Below are 20795 nucleotides of genomic sequence, written 5' to 3' on the forward strand. Positions count from 1 at the left end.
TATGAAGATTGTTCAGGTTATGAGCACCTCTTTAAAGGAGAATTCCGGTGTGATATTGACCTAAAGTGTGTTGAAACATGATACCGAGTGTGAACGTATGTCTCATAGCCCATCTTGGCTTGTCCCCTGCACTCTAAAATCTGGCGCTAGTTAGTCGATGCTTTTTCAATGGTGGTGCTTCGGCATCGGGCTAGCCATGCAAATAAATCACTGTTTTACACCATTTACGAGGCTCAGTGTATCTCCACACTTCATTGGTAGACTTCCAAGGGCCCTGACATTTAAAACGAGACATTGAGAACTTTAAAAAAGCACTGGTAGTTTACTTACAAGACGATTTATACAGACAGTATCTTCATGAAGTTTAGCGTTTGCAGCCATCTTGAATTTAGTCACGATAAGTCCAGCGACGAGTAAGAATGAACAGGTATGATAAGGGATCAGATTCCAAAAATAATTCCGTGGAAATGCATGGATTCCAGTTGCTGCTACTGGAAGAAACTGTATTCAGTGTATTCAGTGTATTCATTTCCACTGAATTATTTTTGGAATCTGATCCCTTATCATACCTGTTCATTCTTACTCGTCAAATTATCGTGACTAAATTCAAGATGGCTGCAAACGCTAAACTTCGTGAAGATACTGTCTGCATAAATCGTCTTGTAAGTAAACTACCAGTGCTTTTTCAAAGTTCTCAATGTCTCGTTTTAAATGTCAGGGCCCTCGGAAGTCTACCAATGAAGTGTGGAGATACATTGAGCCTCGTAAATGGTGTAAAACAGTGATTTATTTGCATGGCTAGCCCGATGCCGAAGCACCACCATTGAAAAAGCTGTTGGTAGCATCGGCTAACTAGCGCCAGATTTTGGAGTGCAGGGGACAAGCCAAGATGGGCTATGAGACATACGTTCACACTCGGTATCATGTTTCAACACACTTTAGGTCAATATCACACCGGAATTCTCCTTTAAATGTCTAATTGTTGTTGTTTTTTAAAAGTAAACTATCAGCCTACCAGGGGCCTGGGGGGTATTCCAGAAAGCAGGTTTACTGGCTTAACTGGGTATGTTAACCCAGAGTTAGCGGTAAACCTGGGATTTCAGTTCCAGAAAGCTCAAAAATGATCAGGCTATGTAAGTAACTATGGTAACATAGGCTCTGAACTTAACCTGGTAGGGGGTAGGTTTTGTTCAGGTTATGTTAAATTATGTTCGGTTATTTTAGTGCATGTTCAATCAGGCCGCTATTTTTACACTTGTCACGCAATGGCGTTTCATTTTGACGAAGGTCCGATTGACAAAGAAGCACAAAATCATATAATATTCATCCGTGCAATTCACCGTGAGAGGGCGATAAGACCACGACATCACATGATAGCCTATCCATTCTTTTCCAAACGAGTTTTTCAAGAGCGCTAGAGTTTTTCAGCTGAATCCTAAATATAGGCCTAGGCTACTTGAAAAGCATTCTCCATCCCTACATTACGCATGGTTGATTAGAATAGAATAAAATAAATATTTAATGTAGGCTAGCTAGCCTACACCATATGGACATTTGTGTTAGGTTCACCAGACAGATGGACAAACAACATCTCAGACACATTGAAGATATAGGCTAATTAAAACAAGTACAGTACAAAAAAGGGGAAACATAGCCTATAGAAAATTAATAAATAAGTTTAAATATAGCTGTACAGCTCAGCCGGGTATGCATGTTGTCACTAAGTTTGGTTAAGAATGCTGATGGCATTTGGGATAAAATATTTTTTAATAGGCTACACACGCTCTCCGACTGGGAATTTTTGTAGTGTTGGAGACGCAGAGCCTATCGGCAAGCTGTCGGTCGGTGCGTAAAGTTTGGCTTGCGCTAAAGCAGTTCCTGCGCAACTTCATTCGTTTTCCTGGACACAAACCCACGAGGATCATTAAAGTGTAGTTTCACCAACTGGCAGGTCAGCATCACTTATTACATTTTCCAAATGTGCACCGAAATGTGTCCAATAGGCTACCCATGCCTTCCGACATTCACCCTTCCGATGATGGAGCGCAAAAGTTGAACTTGGCCCACAGCTGCAGGACCCGCGTTAAAATAGAAAATTACATTTGGGATTCTCAAAGAATTCTATGGCCCACTCAATCTGTGACAACTAGGCTAAGCATCATTCAAAGCAGTCAATACAATACGTGATGTCCAGTGAATTATTGAATTGTTCTTTTGACATTAAATAGGCTATCTTAAACATACGCATTTACACGGTCAGTTAGGCTATTCTCTGCCAAGCAAGGTCTCGGATGCAGGCGCTTAAGTATTGCTGTTTTTTTGTTATTACAGTTCTCCTCGTAAGCCTCGACTACTCCGCCTCTAAAAAATACGGTGCTCAATTCCTTTCGCCGGTTTCACTCATGATTTCGACTCTCAATAGATGATGCCTTTATAAGTTCGCCGTGAACGCGCACAACTCTAGGTTATCTAACACAGGGTTGATTGAACTAACTGGTAACCGGTGTTTTGGAACCGACAGCTCGGGTTTAGTCGCCACAGGTTCAGACAACCCAGAGGTTAAGTTTTATCTCAGTGTTTGTTAAACCTCCTTTCTGGAATACCCCTCTGTACTACGAAGCGGGGTTTCTGTCTTATCTGGGTAACTTCGAGAGTAACTTGATCACGTGTGGCGTAACTTCCCGATTAACCCGTACTACGAAAGGTGGATAGGTTTTAACCGAGGTATGCTGCCATGGCAATTTACGCTGCATCTCAAACCTGCTCCGACCAGGTTATGTTCTTGGTTAACCCGAGGTTTCCGTTAACCACACCCCTCCACTAACAATTTCTCCCGAGACATGTCGGCGTACCTGGATGATCCATACGACATTGGAGCGCAAATCGTGAGGGACTCTCTTCGCAGGGCGAGGGGTTTTAGAGACCGCCAGAAAATAGCCTACCCGGACGATATTCTCTATGAAGATATAGATTGTCAGCCGAGGGAAATCGTTATCTTTGTCAGATGATCTAGGAAGACGTCTCATAGCAATGCCCATACGTGGACATTCATGTATTCAATCGGTGATGCAAAAATACTGTATGTCCGAAAATAAATCGGACATAGGCCTACAGTATGCTGAACATCTGAGCAAGAATAGCCTAAAATAAATCGGACATAGCCTACAGTAGGCCTAATAAATAAAAATCACCATTTTAACAAACTTGTTGAATTGAATGTCATATTACTGTACCCTGCACATAAAGGCTACACATTTCCACAGCACCAGAATCCGACCGAATGCCTCCCTCAACCCCCTCCATAATCGGCCTTCCACTATTATTTGCGATGGCCAACTCCTCTGCTATTGTAAAACACTCTGGTGCCTTTCCTCCTACAGTAGTGTTCGAAGACACCTGTTTCTTGTTAGCTGTAAAACAGAGGCCAAGTGAAGGCTATAAGCTAGGCCTACATGATTTCATAATTAAGAAACATTAATGCAAGCTATAACTATATAAACCTACTATTCTGAATAATGTTTTTGTGTTTCATTTTCGCTGCCATGTGCGTTTGGCAATGGTGTTGCATCTGAAATGTTCACAGGATTAGGCATACACTAAATCAGTCAATGGGGGCTACTTAAACATTCAATTATCCTTATTACTGTAATCTATATGCCCACTTCTGAATTGGGTTGCATCTGTAGGCCTTTCTATTAACTCAAATTAGGCTATTTAATTATTTCAACTCATTTCAGACATTCCGCAAGCTACTAATCCTCCCTAACACATATTTGAAGAACATGTGGGAATAAAACTTTACTTTTAGGCATTTAACCGATCTGTAATACGTTGCCAACAGCCTTGCTTTGCTCACTGCCGACGTATTTGATTTTTGTCGTAGAGTGGGTTTTAATTCCTCATAACTTGTCATAATAATTGTGCATTCCTCATCCGTAAAATGAGGTGATCACGTCATCATTTAAAGTGGTGACTTGCGCTGCAACCCGCCCATTTTATGTGAACGCGCACAGGTTAACCCCACCTCAACTAATCAACTTCATAATCAGCGTCCTAGTACCGATTAACACCACTTAAGATAACCAGGTTTTGTCAACCCTGGTTTAACAAAGTAACCCTGGGTTACATCTGGGTAGGTTAAGCTCCCTTCGTAGTACAGGCCCCAGCTCACTTCCCCGTACCTCAATGCCTCTGACGCAGGGACTGATCCCCATTATAGCAAGCATAGTCGGCCGGATACTGCTTGAGTGCTGGCACTGTTGGTGGAAGTCCGGGTCAGCTGAAGAACCGTTCGCCTTGAATTGATCAAGACTGACATGCAGTTGAGCTGATTGCTTTGTTTATTAGGCTACTTGTCCCAATTGTTTGATGGGCTACTGCCAGAGCTCGACGCGGCAGAAGGAGACGTAGATCAGAATCCTTTTCCCCATTGTCCTTCAAGATGGGTAAATTGCACACGGGTCACCAACAGGAAATCTGAAGCCTACAGCAAAAAGACTTTTGAAATAAACTCTTTAGTCATCTCAAGTCCTACCATTTATTTATAACAATTAACTGAGTTTGAAAGTCAGGCAGTTCTCAGCAGCGTGTCACCCATAGGTAATTTACATGATGGTTGTCTCTATGTGTCAGGCAATATAGGCCACATTTCATCAAGAGGGCAGAATGACAAATGAATTAATAATGATAATGTTGAAAAAGAACAATAAAAGAGAGAGAGAGAGAGAGAGAGAGAGAGACTCTTCATATATATTAGGACTCGATGTAAATTAATGAATATGTTTTTTGGCTGACTTTTATTATATTATATGAATAATAAAAAGACTATTCCAGCCTATCGCATAGTATTTTTTTCCCCTACACGGCATGATATTCCACACCACCTGGTGGCGGTATTGAAGTTATGTCTATAATTTACCTTCAGATATGAAGTAGAAGAGCGAGGAGAACAGAAGTAAACAGAAGTGATCTTGCTCAAGTGTAACGAGATGGATATTGATGATGAAGATGATGACTGGAATGTCAGTGCAGAATCTTCAGATATATTTGTCATGGGTAAGACCAGAGCTCGTTTACATTCTCTGGTAAACTGACTGTAGCCTATTGCAAGGGAGATAATTAACGTTCATTCGGACAGTGTCTTTTGAGCATCAAAACTAAAGTCTGTCAGTTTTGACCTATCAAAAAGTCTCTTTGGACGTAACTTGACTAAGGCCGTTCATGAGCGTAACATTTGTCATACTTTCCTACAGGGTCGTCGTCCAGTGATCCTGTCAGCAAAGCCCCCTCTTCCTCCAGAGTTATCTTGCATTTTGACTTGGACTGTTTTTACGCACAAGTGGAAATGATCAGAAACCCTGCATTACGCAACAAACCTTTAGGTAATCAAATAATAAATCTGACTTTTTTCTTTTTTTAAATGTATTTTGTGTGTGTGTGAGACTTTGTGTCAGTAGCCTTCTTTCTTAATTTCACTCTGTTTTTAGGCATTCAACAAAAGTACATCATTGTCACTTGCAACTATGTGGCAAGGGATCAGGGTTTGACCAAACTGATGTCAGTAACAGATGCACTAGAAAAATGTCCTCAGTTGGTGTTGGTCAAAGGCGAGGATCTCACTCACTACAGAGAGATGTCTTACAAAGTAACAGGTAGGCCTAATATTAAACTGTATTAATGTCACCATGACACTTAAGATAAAGGAGAGGATAATATTCACTTCAATATTCACATCTTCAATAATCTTGAAAAGCAGCCGGCTCTAGGCCTGGCCAAGGGTAGGCAGAGCCCACCCAGACATTGTGTCTTGCCCACCCAAACATACAAACACACAGTGACAACATTTCAATAGAATTGCAAATTGTTAATAATTATCAATCACAAAAAGCCTTCAATATGGAGAAACATCTGATTAAACTCCCTTTCTGACGTCAGTCAATTAGAGCCATTTAATCACAACACGGGTTACAGGTGCTATTGCTGTCTTCTGTAACCTATGTGTAGGCCCTAATTAATGCCTGTAAGTCTACATGTAGCTCAGCCAATCAAAAGTGACATATCTTGATGCCCATACCTAAGTGAGGTGCATTATTAACAGTTGATCTAGGTCAGGATGTAGTAGCCTATAATCTAACCAAACCTGATATATTTCTGCGAGAAAAAGACAATATTGTCTGAGTATTAGCCTAATAATAGCCTATTTAGCCTATTTTCCTGTGTGTCTGTGTGTGTGTGTGATTCTTGGTTTTGGACTTAGAGGACTTGTAGGCTTTTTTATTTCAAGATCACTCATCACAAAGCTTTAAGATAAAGCAGGAAAAGAGGAAATAAGGACTTATCCAGTTAAAAGCTATTTTAGTGTTCTTACCAGCATTACACAATATGTTTTCCCATATCTCTGAGACCAGTTGGAGCAGTTTCATGTCTGTTGCTGAGAGTTTTGGGCGTCAAGACATCAAGTATCTTGTAGGAGTTGTTTTGCGTGCATAAACTTTCATCTGACAGTTCAGTTGGATTGCCTGAAGCTATTTTAACAATGGTGTTAAAAGTTGTGGTTTATCATTTTATAAATTTATATCTACAGATGACGACCTTTTTCACCAATAAAACAAGCAAATTGTGTCTATTTGCTCCCACCCACATTAACATTTAACACAACTTGAATCACTTTACTCAGTTCTTGAATAATCATTCCATCTGCTGTTTAGCTTATTTAGAGAAATTTTAAGTCAGTCCATGTCATCAAGTAGCCTATTGGAACATCCAAAGTTGACAAAAGACCAAGTTAACCTGCCAGAAAACACGTGATACTGAACCTGGCCACAATGAAACACAAATGTTAAGCTTCAGTACATGGTAAAATGGCACCTAATCCCAACATGTTGTCTGACAAGTGCAGAACTACAGGGGCTTAGCATTCTCCTCCAAGCACTTTGGGATGCCTGGAGCCATAGTGCACAATTTCCCCAAATATTCTACATATTCTACATTCTAAGCTATTCATTATACACCTCCATAGCTATGTTTGAACTTTAAACAGTACACACACACACATATTGCAGTATATGAACATTACAATAGATACAAATTGACAGTTATTTGTTAAAAAAAAATGGTAAGCCAATTGTAATAACTATAATAACAGTGTCACAGTGTGATTTGAGGAAAGAGGACAGATATGCAGACTAATCTTTTAGACCATTAATAATGAAACAAAATCATTTAATATGTTCTATCATCCTGATTGTTGTCAAGCTTTTGAATGAAACAAACAAACAAAAAACCCCATCTCAACCTGCTGTTTTTGTTGAATTTAGATCCAATTTCATGTTTGTTATGTTGTCTACCCAATATTTCTATCAGCCCACCTTAATATACTAGGCTAGAACTGGCCCTGTTGAAAAGGCCATTTTAGATCATCAGTTCATATTTTAGTGGTCAGTTTCCTTTGCTCCTTCTTTCAGAGCTTCTGATGTCATATTGTCCACTGGTGGAGAGACTGGGCTTTGATGAAAACTTTCTAGATGTGACCGAGATGGTGGACACCAAGGTGAAGCAAGCTCCATCCACAGATTTGACCTTTAGTGGACACATCTACAATGAGGACTGTGAGTAAACCTCAACATTAAGAACAATATTTTGTTTTGATTTTGTTGCTTTTGTACCTCAATTGGTAATGCGAAAATTTTAATTCTTCAGATATTCTGTTATATTACTCCTTGATTACACTGACCTACCTAAAAGACAATCTGTCAATCTGAATCCTTTGTCAGCCCTTGCAACAAATGCGAGTGACCACCCACGACTAGCCATGGGGTCTCTCATTGCTGCGGAATTGAGAGAGGCCATCAAGAGCAACCTTGGGCTCACTTCCTGTGCTGGAGTTGCAACAAACAAGTTGCTAGCCAAGCTGGTGTCAGGCACCTTCAAGCCAAACCAGCAGACCACTCTACTGCCGGAGAGCACTGCAGACATAATGGCAAGCCTAAGTGGACTGCGTAGAGTTCCTGGTAAATATCCAGTGATGACATATTGCTCTGTATCTTCTCAAAATTGGTTGTTGGTCAGATTTTCTAAATGAGTGGCAAAGTGTATTGGAAGCTATTGAACTGTAATAAGTGTAACAGTCATAAAAAAAATATATATATTTTGTGAAAATGTCACAAAACCAAATCACCTCACACATTAGCGCGCATTACCTCTGACCTGCCTGCCTTACTACATCTTGCAGGCATAGGACACAGGACTGTCCAGAGGCTGAAGGCTCTCGGCCTCCTCACAGTGAGAGACCTGCAGTGCTTCCCTCCAGCTGAGCTTGCCAAGGAGTTTGGAGCTGCCAGCGCTCAGCGCTTGCAGAATCTGGCCCAAGGGATCGATGAGTCCCCCGTCACTCCTGCTGGACCTCCACAGGTACTGAGGAAAAGGCTGCTGGCTTATGAAAATCTAAACAAGTGTGTCCACATCCAGTAAACTTCAGGTGCACAACAAAAAAACTATGAATAGAAAAAGCTCTGCACAGTGTCACTCCAAACTATATGTTTTTTTGGAAGATCCTGGAGATCAGAACGTTACCTATGTAAAGAGAAAATATAATTATATAGTTGTTGTTTTTTTAACAAAAAAGATTGGAGGACTATTAGGAGCTAGTTTCAGTGGATTGTCCCTTGTTGTGTCTTTAGCTAAATGGCAGATATGTTATGTTATGTTTTTGATATTGAAGGTTTGCCACACAACTTGTTTACTGAGGTATTGGTGTCATGAGCTCATCATGTATCCTTATGTTAACACTGTTGCATTTGTGTTTTTTGAACCAGTCGCTTAGTGATGAAGACTCCTTCAAGAAGATTTCCTCCACAACTGAGGTTCTCAAAAAAGTTGAGGAGCTCTTGACAAGCCTTATGGAGAGGCAAGTCTTCAAAGATTAAAATAGAATGTTGGGATAGGTGGAGCAAATACAGTGGAACATTAAGGGTTGTTTTAAGGACATGTTTGTGCATGCCCATAGCCAGCCACTCTGAAACAGTCAAAGGCGAAAGTCAGAAAGTCGAGACAGGACCCTTCGTCAACATTTCAGTGTCCACCACTCTAGTTAATCCAAAACAAACCAGAAAAGGGACTCAAAGTGCTAAATACTGGAATTATCCTTGAAGTCAACTTGGTTTGTACCAGAATCATTGTTTTTCCCCTTACCAGAATGCAAAAGGATGGAAGGCAGCCGGCCACCTTCCGCCTGACGATCAGACGCTTTTCCGCTACAAATCGCTATTTCAGCCGCGAGAGTCGGCAGTGCCCCATACCCAATCACATTGGACAGAAGATCACTACAGGTACAGCCAACAAATGTTTGACCTTTGAGTGGTACCATACACATCCATTAGTCAAACTTCCCTTGATGTTTTGTGTCCACCAGGAAGTTGCGACGCTTTAGCCCAGCTTCTCAGCATGGCCATGAAGCTGTTTCAGAAAATGATTGACACCAGCACTCCCTTTCACCTCACACTGATCAACGTGTGCTTCAGCAACCTGCAGTCAAAGAGTGACGGCAAAGGCTCCATAACGTCCTTCTTCACACAGAGGTCACCCAAAAAAGTGATATCAGTCTCTCAGCAACAGGTAAACATTTTCGGCCTCAGCTAATATTGAAGTCCAAGCCTTTTCCTCACGGGTTCTTCATGTTTACAGCCATGTCAAAATACATCTGTGAGTCTTACAATTTGTTCATACAATTGGGTCCGTGTGTCTTTAATGGTTCTCTCATGGTTCTTTGGTGCCCCCTGGAGGAAGCTTTGAGAAGTTGCAGATCTTTGAAACAGAGACTCAAAGAATCCCCTATATAAATGCATGGGGTTAGTTCATAACGCCAATATGGCAGTAGTCTACTACAGATATCCCGGCCCTTCCTGAATGCCTCCCCATTCACTTGAATAGTAAAATAGCTGCCCGATAACTGCCCAAAGTGCATTATCAAGATGGACGACGAGTGGTGGGACTTGCCTGTAATGACTTGTTTGAAACCTTTGCCATCACCTGTTTTTGGTGCATCACATGATGACCCTGACATTTGACTACAGACTATAATAACAAATAGCCCCACTGCTATTGAAAGCCAGGGCAGTCAGGCTAATCTTTCTTCTTGTTTCATTTGATAGTATCTGTATTCTGTCCTGTCTACAGGATCTTGGTTTGTTTGTAATTCATGTAGTAGTCGAAAATAATTAAATGAAGTTGTCGGCCACAATGCTAACCGCAATTATCACTGATTTTATGTAACTGTTACTCTGTTTGTATGTATTTCAGGTGTTAAACCTGTAACCTCTGTGTTAAACTTCTAACCTATATGTGTTGAAAAATCTTCCACCCAGGAGAATCTGAGTGTTAAAGGATCTAGCATCTGCACGGGTTCTCCTAAGGACTGCACTACCTTTGCGAACAACACATTGGACATGAGGATCTCTCAGAGCACATCACCCATACCCGAGTGGACCCAGGTGCCAGCAGTTTCGAATGAGCGCCACAGACCCAGTCCGCCACTAGAGCCAGACTTGTCACACCTGCCCCCGGATGTCGACCCAGACGTGTTCAAACACCTCCCAGAGAGCATCCAGCAGGAGCTTCTGTCCAGTTTCCAGACAGGAGAACATGGGGACAGGCAGGGAACTAGCAGTCAGTCAGTCACTGCAATTTACTGCAATCAGAAACAGACTAGTCAACTGACTGAACCACCCTTGCAGCAGTCAAACATGGGAGCAAACTCTGCTGGCTCAGGTAATGGTGATGACTGTGTCAAGGAGACCACTGATCAGACATTTTTCTCCGCACACAGAGATAGACTAAGCATGTGCGCTGAGCAGCCTGAAGGCAACAGCAGGGCATCTGGAACGGAATGCCCCTCAAATGTGGACCCCATGGTGTTTTCTGAGCTGCCCCCAGAGTTGCAGCAAGAACTGCTATCAGAGTGGAGGCAGCAAAAGCCTGTGCTGAAGATCCCCTCCAAGAAGTTGGGAAGGACTGCCTCCACCAAAGACAAAAAAGCTGCTAGCAAAGCTTGTCAGGCAAACAACCTGCTGAATTATTTTAAATCTAACTGAATCACATTCAACATCTTAATTTAATAATGTTAATTTGTGTTAATTTATACATGTTTATTTCTGATGTTCCATTTGTTTGTTCACATCTTCTCGTCTTCACGTCATATGTCTTAGTATTTCCTGTTTGCATAAGTGTTGTGTATAGGCCTATATGTTCCTGTTTTGAGAATAAAGAATGTTTAAATATCGGTTGTGGTTATGTTAAAGTATGTGTGGTCAATCTTATTTACAGTAGCCTAATTTTAGGGATACTATGTCATACTATAACAATGTTGTAACACAGGAAGTCTACTAATGTGACCTCACCTGTTGTGCACACAGTAGCCTAATCTGTAGACAGGTAGCCTAAAGGAGGGCATTTAAATGTATCTAGGCTAAGCTCGCATTCAGTGACTTATTCTTAAGGGGGCCCTCTGTCTTGGGTTTTATAATTTTCCCGGTCTTACTTCTTCCGATAATATATAAAAAGTTTTCTGTTTACTGATTATAAACAACAACGGTTGGGTGGGTTTATACTGATATGCGACCTTTATCAGTGGCATCAGGTGGACCTATTCGTGCTTGAGTGTATCGCATTATACACAGAGCACGCGATGCGTATTATTTGGCATCAGTATCAGTTGGCATGAACATGTGATCTTATTTCAGACTGGAGGATGCAGAGTAGTCCCTTTGCATTTGAAGGGGTACAACCGGAAATCAGTTTTGCAAAAAGCTGGCTATTGTTTTGCTGCTGTCAACCTCACCCATGGCCTCACCCCACCCTGCGCTGTATTCTGTAGCCTACCACGTGACTACACCTAGCCTAGTTACGAAGAAAGCGTCGCTAAGGAAAGTGAGGAACACTCCCTGGTCGAGCCGCATTGAGTTCTACAAGAAAGTTCTTATTTAGAGATTGTGCGCGCGTTGCTGAAGAACACAGACTTGGTTGCAGTGAATTTGTTCTCTTTTTAATTTTCTTGAATTAGTTAATTGTTATGCAACTAAGGAAATGCAACGAGGAAGATTTTTTGTCTGACACGCTATGAAGCTGTCCAGATTGTTAGCTGGCTAGCACTCTTGGTAACGTTACCACTGTCCTACTGAGGTAAGTCAAGATATGGTTAGTTTTAGTTTTGCAACTTGTCAAACGTTAGCTAAATAGATAGCTTCACCCGCCTATAGGCTGTACATTTCTTCTTTGCTTTATAACCACTCGCTCCAATTCGACAAGAGACAAACAGTAACGTTATTCTTGCCTTAACTTCATTAACACAAAACATGACTTTGTTGATGTTCTAAATTGAAGTGATGCATAATGTGAGCCACCCTTAGTAAACTCCCTTATGTTATAAACAAACAACAACGTTAGCTACACTCGATAACTAGCAGTTGAGGTAGCTAGCGTATCTTTAGATGTCAGGTGGTTATGCTATCGAAGCAGACACTGTAAGTGTGCATGCATGCCACAGAGGTTGTGGCCATAACTACGAGATCATCTTCTTGCTTAACTTGTCTGTCATAGTACATCTCTGCATGAAGCCGCGAATATTGATTACGGTACAAAATATGAACGACCTCTCCCTCCGTTAAGAATTCTCTTGTATAATGCGTTCTAAGTTATTTGTTTCCATTTGCCTTTGTACGAAAATGTGTCACGATCGGTGTCGAACTGCCATCTTAATGCTTTGGCTTAATTCGATGTGGCAGTAGGCTAATTCATTGTAATAGGATTTCGCAGCCTGCTCGCGTTCTCGCTGTTCAGATGTGTTGTTATGTTCTGGAGCTAACTTAATGTCTTCCCCTCATGCTATCTATCTTCTTTTGCAATTTGGTCAGTATCCATTGCACAGGTTGTTTGGTTATGTCATACCAAAGTCATACCATTTTCCCCCAGAGAATGCCATTCGGGGACCGTGGCTCTACAGAAACTGTTTTGGCTCACATGATTATTTAAGAGGTGTGTACTGGGCTTAACACAATACTATATATATATATATATATATATATATATATATATATAAAAATTTGGCTTGTTGATTGTTTACACACTGTATTCATTTAATTGTGGTTCTGTTGTGATCCTCCCTGTATTGGGTGCCTAGCCTGTTACTGCTGTGGTGTGCCCATGTGGTTGGTGGTGCCCAGTCCTCATCGTGCAGCTGCACCCTGGCTCCTCTGAGCGTCAGGCATGGGGAAGCTGCAGAGTAAGCTCCGCAAACGCTCTGACCGCTACAGGTGAGGCCCTCACTTACCAGCAGCTGTTCAGACCCGAACCAGCGCCTACAATCTGTATGTGGATAAACCACATTGCTGTTAAACTGGGTAATGATTTAATGCTTAATGATTTTCTATATATGATCAGTATGGGTCTACTTGGATAATCCTGTGCTGTCTGAATTGTGTCACTAGAAAGGGCAGATAAATAGAGTGCTATTATTCTCCACTAGTGTCTGTAACTGGTGTGTGAGGAGAGAACAGGTTCCTTTTGTGTACACTTCACAGTCAAAGCAGTTTTGGTAGTGATATTCACCAGTGATTTAAATTCATGTTAAATATTCACCTACATTGGTTTTTGAATACACCAAGTATGTCACAGGTGTGTGTCTGTGTCTGTGTGTCTCTTGTGTGTGTGTGCATGTGTGTGTGTGTGTCTGCATGTGTGTATGTGTATGTGTTAATATGTGTTAATTGTTCCCCTCTGCTCGGTGTCTCGCTGCAGAGCGGGCAGGGATGCGGGCGAGGGCCCGCCAGTGTCACAGGTGGTGCAGTATGAGCCGGCACACTCGGATGCCGTCAACTGTGTCATCAGCCTTGCCCCTGAGCTCTGTGTGTCCGGAGGAAGCGATCAGGTCAGTGGCCACAGCAGCATTTAAGCAAAAAAGGAAATGTGTGTGATGGGGTGTGACAAAGGAATTGAGCAGCTATGACGTTAGTTGGGATGTGATAAAGGCTAACATCAAGACACGGGCAGATTTTGCATGGATTAATAGATGGTTGTTATAGTTCATACAGTATAGCATGAACATAACAATTTTCAAAATGTTTATGTTTGATCTTAAAGGAACACGCTAACGTTTTTGGAAATTAAATTATCTTATTTGCCGTCTCCCCTAGAGATAGATAAGATGAAATATACCCTTCTCGTCTCTGTGCGTGCAGTAAATCAGTCTGATGCACCCACCGTTAGCCTAGCTAAGCTTTGCTCATTAAGGTGGTCAGAACCAACTAGTCTATAGCTCCCAAAAGTGACAAAAGAACTCCAACATTTTCCCCCAACGTTTACAGGTTGTGATTTGTATAGTTACAACATGTACAAATGGCAATGTAAAATTAGACACAGCAATCTTTTAAGCATATGCAGCTCTGGAAACAATTAAGAGACCACTGCACATTTTTCTGATGTCATCCTACGGTTGCTAAGTGCATTCAAATGAGTTGACGGTCATATTAAAAGTTAAGAGCACTGCAAATTTGAATATGACCGTCAACTCATTTGAAGGTCACTCAGCAACCGTAGGATTGAATCAGAAATTGGATCAGAAAAATGTGCAGTGGTTTCTGAATTTTTTCCAGAGCTGTACATACTTGGAACTATGTTCTCATTCAGGCAGAGCACTGATACTTGAGATTTGCAGTACACAGGGGCTTTTCAGGTGCTAGGTGCAAATCACTTCGCCCAGGTAGCAGTGAATGAGCTAATTCCCCAAAATGTTGGCGTGTTCCTTTAAAAAGACCCAAGACTGCCAACCAACCCTTGACCCACTTGTATGTCATAGGCAGTTGTTGTGTATGACTGGAAAGGAGGATCAAGATGCCAGTCCTTTTATGGTCACACCAGAGAGGTCACCAAGGTAATCAAAAGTGTTGTTTTTCGTGTGTCTCATGATTTGTTGCTCTATTTTTGTGTTCTGTGGTTTAGACCAAAGATTTGTGTAGCGCTCTAGAATCTTTGGTTTAGAACTTATGAGAATGGGCTATAACGATCATATTCACATGTCATCATTCATTCTAGGTCATCATAGGCCATATAAACATTTTATTTTGACAAGAGAAAACCCTGGTTAGGCCCCTATTCAAAAATAATGCAAACCAGGATATGTTTACCTCAACCAAACCACAGATGAATATAATGTAAATATGTTGTTCCACCAACTTTTTGACACTCTCAAACACAGTAGATATCATGTTATGTTCGTTATGTGTGGATGGTTAGATCACAAGTCAGTGGTACCGATGAAAGGTATTGTGGTGCTCTTATGACTTTGTGAGGACAAACAGCCTAAAAATATGGTCAAGATAAGTCTATAAGGTACCTCTGTTGAGGCCAGACTGAAAACAAGAGATGCATAAAAATCACACATTTACTTCATGTATTGATTTACTTGACTGTATTGACTGGCTTCTATCAGATTGTTTGATATGTAATAACACTTTGAAAGTTCAATAGTTTTTAATGCATTTGAATGGCTGTCAAAAGTTGACTCTTTTATATAACATTATGGTAACCTAATGGAAAAAAAGATTGTGTCCTGAATAAATGAAATGGTGAAATATAAATCTTTTTCTCAGTCTTAATCAGCTAATGATTTTCTGACTTTTGTATTCCTCAATATAAAAATCGTTTATTGTTTGAAGTGGCTTCTGGCGTCAGTGTGCATTTGCAATTTGACATTTTATTGTTGCTAATGCTCCTGCTCCTGCCTCCCAGGTGAGCTGCCTACCTGGCAGTACGTGGCTCTTCAGTGCCTCCAGGGACAAAAGTGCTCTCATGTGGCAGATGGGCCGTGACGCAGAGCCCATTCAGGAGTTCTATGGGCATGAACTGGTGGTCAACGGACTGGCTGTCAGTCCAGGTGTGCTCCTCGTGTGTGTGTGTGTGTGTGTGTGTGTGTGTGTGTGTGTGTGTGTGTGTAAAATTAAAACCAAAAAAGATTTAGGCAGACACAGATAGGAGGATTTAAGATTATGTATTTATTTTTTTCTCATAGATGGAACAAAGCTGTGTACTGGGTCACGTGACAACTCCATGTGCCTTTGGGACATTGAGTCTGGAGAGTGTCTCCAGAAGAACACAATCTCTCGCAACCTGGTTAGTTTTAAACTACATATAAGCTAAGTTTCCCATAATGCATCATAGCTCAATAGCTTTAAACACATGGTAAGACATTTGACCCCATAAAGAACACACTAGCACTTTAGCCCTTTGAGGGAAGTATTCTGTTTAAAAGTCCATCTTGATATATCTTCCTCTCAGGTCACTCATGTGTGCTGGGTTCCTGGTGGTACCACAATTGTACAGACGTCTGAAGACAAGACAGTGAGGTGGGTTCAAAAGGGGAGATATTGTATCCAACACTGACCTCCATTTTTGGATGAGCACTGAATTCCAAATGCTTTTCTATGTGAATCAGTGTTGTATAGACCCTTGTAGACCCCATGTGTGATTGGGGCACTCACTGACCATTATGTCCATCTTTAGGGTGTGGGACAGTCGTACATGGCAGATAACCAACGCATTTCCATCCAAGCGCTACATCCAGACTCACTGTGACATCGCCCCAGACTGCTATCATGTGCTCTCAAGCAGCAATGGCTTTGGGGGACAGGGCTGTGAGGCCACGGTGAGAGTGTGTGTGTGTGTGTGTGTGAGTGTGTGTGTGTGTGTGAGTGTGAGTGTGAGTGTGAGTGTGTGTGTGTGTGTGTGTGTTGCCATTTGTTCTTCAATGACCTTTCTGCTAAACACTAAATGTCTGTCTGTGTTGTGATGTTACATAGTATATAGAGTATATAGCCAACCCCATGATGTGAAATTGCATTTGTGAAAGGAGTTGTAGATTGTTTTGATAAGTCTGTTATTTGTGCTTTACATCAGCTGTAGTTTTGTGACAGGAGAGCGCTGTTATTCCCATATTATTCAAAGTTACAGTTTGTGAAAATGGTAGGGTGGTGAAAACACTCAAAACAACTGGTCTGCACTACGCTACTATGTGTTATTGCAGAGTGTGACTGTTGTTTTGAGAAAACAGAAGATAAATAAATGTGGTCAAGTTCCTGCTTTAGAGAATGCACAATTTGTGGATGTAAACAAAATGGTGCCACATTTTGTTGTTCTCAGTAACGCACCCAGGGCTTTTACTAGCAGTTAAAGTAGAAACAGGACACAATGGTTTCAAGAAAGAAAACAGCTGATAGTGTTTTTAAAAGCTGGTGTATTAGACGTTGAAAACTTACATAACAGACACAAAATGTTCAAAAGATTTTGAAAGTTCAGGTGTAGCTGCAGTTTCTGCCTCTTACATACATGTTCACAAGATACCAGTTAAATCTAAAGATGGTGCCTGTAAAGTGATTTCTTGAGAATAATCAATCAGTTTTACTTGTTGCACTTTTAAAGGTAATATTGCAAAGGCACCTTTTAAGCTTTGTCATGCCATTAAATCTTTTTTTCTGCTTACAAATTGATAAAATATTGACCACTGTCCCTTTACACTGCCCTGGTGTAGCTGTGGGACCTGAGGCAGCCCGGCTGTAAGGTGGTGGAGTACCGTGGTCACCTGCAGACCACGGCCTGCTGCGTGTTCCTGCCCCCCAGCCCCGACCTCGGCTCCATGGTGGCCTCGTCCTCCCATGACTGCTCTGTCAAACTCTGGGACCAAAACACTGGAGGTAACCAAAGCATTCAGTGTCTGTGTGTCATTATAGATCTCTCTCTCTCTCGCTCTCTCTCGCTCTCTCTCTCTCTCTCTCTCTCTCTCTCTCTCTCTTTCTCTCTCTTTCTCTCTCTCTCTCTCTATCAACAACTGGACACAGTCCTCCATGCATGCTATTCCTTAAAAGTAACTGCTTGTCAAAATTGTAAAACTGCTTGCGTTGTTCTAGCTGTGTAGGCAAAATAGCATTCAAATCAGGATAATGCCTCTCTTTCATACTTTCTCTCTATCTCTTTTGTATATTCTTTCCTTTCTCGCACTCTACATTTTGTACTCTCACACTCCCACGCTCTACTCAGCTTGTCTCTACACCCTGACCATGGACGGCGCAGGCCCCCTGGTCTCTCTGGCGCCATCGGAGATGGGCAGCCTGCTCTGCGCCAGCTTCAACGGCGGCCTGCACCACCTCCAGCTGAGCCAGTTGCCCACCCTCAACCTGAAGGAGGTGGCCAGGTTCTGATCCCGCTGGCCCGTGCCCTGGGAGTGCTTTGTGGGCCTACGGGCCCAGGGTGCTCATAGGAGGTGAACTCTGTTCAGTCTGTGACCTTGACCTTGACCTTGGTGTGTAGTAGACCCCCCCCCCCCCCCCCCCCCCCGGCGACGCTGCATCTCATGCTCAGAGACTCAGGGAATACAAACTGTGATGAGAGCAGTGGAAGAGAACTGCTCATAAACTGCTGTGATTTCTCTGGGACAATGAGGAGATGAGCCTGAATCACATGAATAGTAGAGGGAGCTTTTTAGCAAGATGGCTGCCGCTGAGCAGGCTAAAGCTACAAAGCTTCAGTTGAAGCTTCAGTTGAAGTCCAGTATGGCTCAACAAGGAACCAGGCCACACAGGAGAGAATCTGATGTCATTTTTAAAGAATGTAATATTGTTAATGAGCAACAAAGCCATCAGTCAGACTTCATTACCAATTTGTATATTGAGACTGGCTTTGTCTCCTTGTGTTATGTTAAGGGCACAGATGCAATGTTGTTCTCTGGAAAACACCAAACCAAAGATGTTGGTTGTCTTTCGAATGTACCCACTGTAAGCAATATTGTCTGCTGGTTTTGATATTTCACTAAACCAAATTGACCACAGGGTTCACACGATCATGGAAATCCTGGAAAAGTCATGGAATTGTAAAATTCCATTTTCCAGGTCTGGAATAAAATTCTGTAAATTCATTGTAATTAAAATGTATTCGCTTGGTACATGCATGTAATGAAATTATAATTACTATTGTACTAATGGATATTTCCTTGTACAATTTCCACTTGAATTTGGCCTAACTACCCTATTCGAAAATGAATGGAAACACTCAGTTAACTTGATTTTCATTGAAAAATAGGGCCCATCCGGAGTAAGTACACAATTTGTGTATGTGTAGGCTGCAAAAGGTCATGAAAGTGTCCTTGAAAACTCATGGAAATAAAATGTCAATGAAAATGGGTGGGAACCCTGTGACCAATAGTCACTTGTCCCTGGTCAGTCTTGAGTTACTGGTGCACGCAGCCCTGGATAATTCGTGTTTATTTTAGTTTGCCAAGCGGTGTTCGCCCCGTACCACTCAGTTTTTCCGCTCAGTGACCGAAATCAAAACTGTGACTAAAAAAATGTGAATAGAGCAGTTCTCTGGCCTGTTTGCGTTGTATGTCCTCACTCACTCTGTCTCTTTGGTGTATTTATGTGTGTGTATGCGTGTGTGTATATGTATACACTGTCTGGTAAATTATTTTGCAAACCCTGGCCTTGTGCTTTTGCCTTCACTGTTTCCCCTTGCCCAGTGTTATTGTGTAAAGTGCATTTATGGCTGACCTCAGTGCTCACGCAGTCGGGAACAGCTGCTCAATGTAAACAATACCGAAGCATTGACAAGTCTGAACAACCGTTTACCAACACAACAGCAGAGTAGATGTTTTCGGTATCCGTGGTGACCCCAAGTGTGTCCGTCTCACGCAAAGACACACTAGCGCAAGTCCTCCAGCGTAAAAGCAGCTGAGTCACGCGCTGACCAGGTCAAGGAAGTGAACTTAACAGCACTGTGGGGCTGTATCTGACTAGATTAAACCCATCATATTGCGTGGAGGAAAGTTGCTTTACTGAAATAGAAACAGAATGACTACACAACAGTATAGGTAGGTAGAGAGTTGTGCAGTCTCCATGGATTCTGCATGACACAGCAGCTGTGTGGCTTCCAGAAGTGCTCTGTGTTTACTGAAAGCTTGTGAAGTATGTTCACAAGCATGTACACATATACACACACACACACACACACACACACACACACACACACCCTGGAACACAAACCCTCCAAATGGCTTCCCCTATAGTTACTGTGGATCAGAGTGGATCCCTCTCTACAGCCTGAGGTTTGGGTGAAGGAAATTGCTTTGAAAGAGTATCCTGTGCCCTGAGCTTAACATCACAGCTTAGACTTCTATGACACCAGGAAGGGGGCATGTTGACATATGCCCAGTGGGTCACTGAGATGAACTTTCATCAGGAAAAGAACTAGATACCAATCATATTGGCAAATCTCTAATGAGATTTGTAAACATTGGCGTTATATTTCTGTCACAAACACCCCATTCATCTAAAATTCAAACCAGAATGAGCTTGAGTTTCTATTGCAGAACACATGACTGTTGTGTCAGTTCATTGAATACTATCTGATACTACCAAAATAGAAGAAAACATTTATTTTTCATTTATTTGAATTCATTTATTGCTCAACATAGACTTCATTTGTTCCAAATACCTTCATCAAAAGTAGTAATTCATGAATCAAATATTTCATACACGTGTAGCCAAGTCAGTTGTAGTCTGTTGTTTATTGATGTGTTTATATTGCAGGTTATATTGCAGGATGCTCTACACTCTCTTTCCTGTTGTTGTTTACATCACTAAAGATCAGAGATCTACCAGACAAACATGGCCATTTTAGTATTTAGTTGTTCACTCTGAAACCTATTTTTCACCTTATTGGCTATGTTCAGTTCTTACAATCTCTCACCTGACTATGACCAT

General features: G+C 41.7%; 2 protein-coding genes across 5 annotated transcripts; both read left to right on the forward strand.

Moving 5' to 3' along the window:
- Positions 1-621: 621 nt before the first annotated feature.
- Positions 622-11273, forward strand: poli (polymerase (DNA directed) iota). 3 transcript variants are annotated; one of them, XM_042100468.1, is made up of 11 exons: positions 622-662; positions 4925-5055; positions 5253-5381; positions 5487-5651; positions 7464-7607; positions 7773-8009; positions 8231-8409; positions 8814-8905; positions 9193-9326; positions 9410-9612; positions 10362-11273. In XM_042100468.1, the coding sequence occupies exons 2-11, from the start codon at positions 4989-4991 to the stop codon at positions 11085-11087; spliced, it is 2076 nt and encodes a 691-aa protein (XP_041956402.1). In that variant the 5' UTR covers positions 622-662; positions 4925-4988; the 3' UTR covers positions 11088-11273. The 3 variants fall into 3 exon arrangements, with proteins under 3 accessions (XP_041956402.1, XP_041956401.1, XP_041956403.1); XM_042100467.1 differs by lacking the exon at positions 622-662 and adding an exon at positions 4074-4599; XM_042100469.1 differs by lacking the exons at positions 622-662; positions 4925-5055 and adding an exon at positions 4582-4599.
- Positions 11274-11914: 641 nt separating this feature from the next.
- Positions 11915-19514, forward strand: wdr31 (WD repeat domain 31). 2 transcript variants are annotated; one of them, XM_042102158.1, is made up of 11 exons: positions 11915-12174; positions 12906-13026; positions 13172-13304; positions 13789-13918; positions 14846-14920; positions 15778-15922; positions 16058-16158; positions 16324-16391; positions 16549-16690; positions 17573-17735; positions 18079-19514. In XM_042102158.1, exons 3-11 carry the CDS (start codon positions 13258-13260, stop codon positions 18237-18239), a joined length of 1032 nt encoding a protein of 343 aa, XP_041958092.1. In that variant the 5' UTR covers positions 11915-12174; positions 12906-13026; positions 13172-13257; the 3' UTR covers positions 18240-19514. The 2 variants fall into 2 exon arrangements, with proteins under 2 accessions (XP_041958092.1, XP_041958091.1); XM_042102157.1 differs by having other exon boundaries at positions 12964-13026.
- Positions 19515-20795: the final 1281 nt, after the last annotated feature.

The sequence above is a fragment of the Alosa sapidissima genome, chromosome 8, assembly GCF_018492685.1.
Source record: "Alosa sapidissima isolate fAloSap1 chromosome 8, fAloSap1.pri, whole genome shotgun sequence".
Taxonomy (NCBI): domain Eukaryota; kingdom Metazoa; phylum Chordata; class Actinopteri; order Clupeiformes; family Clupeidae; genus Alosa; species Alosa sapidissima.

Bases quoted from the DNA above. Each gene is read 5' to 3' on its own strand.
- poli (XM_042100468.1), top strand. From the start codon at position 4,989: ATGGATATTGATGATGAAGATGATGACTGGAATGTCAGTGCAGAATCT. The intron at 7,608-7,772 runs GTGAGTAAACCT...ATCCTTTGTCAG, and splicing joins ACACATCTACAATGAGGACT to CCCTTGCAACAAATGCGAGT. The intron at 9,613-10,361 runs GTAAACATTTTC...TCTTCCACCCAG, and splicing joins TATCAGTCTCTCAGCAACAG to GAGAATCTGAGTGTTAAAGG.
- wdr31 (XM_042102158.1), top strand. From the start codon at position 13,258: ATGGGGAAGCTGCAGAGTAAGCTCCGCAAACGCTCTGACCGCTACAG. The intron at 13,919-14,845 runs GTCAGTGGCCAC...TGTATGTCATAG, and splicing joins TGTCCGGAGGAAGCGATCAG to GCAGTTGTTGTGTATGACTG. The intron at 14,921-15,777 runs GTAATCAAAAGT...CCTGCCTCCCAG, and splicing joins ACACCAGAGAGGTCACCAAG to GTGAGCTGCCTACCTGGCAG.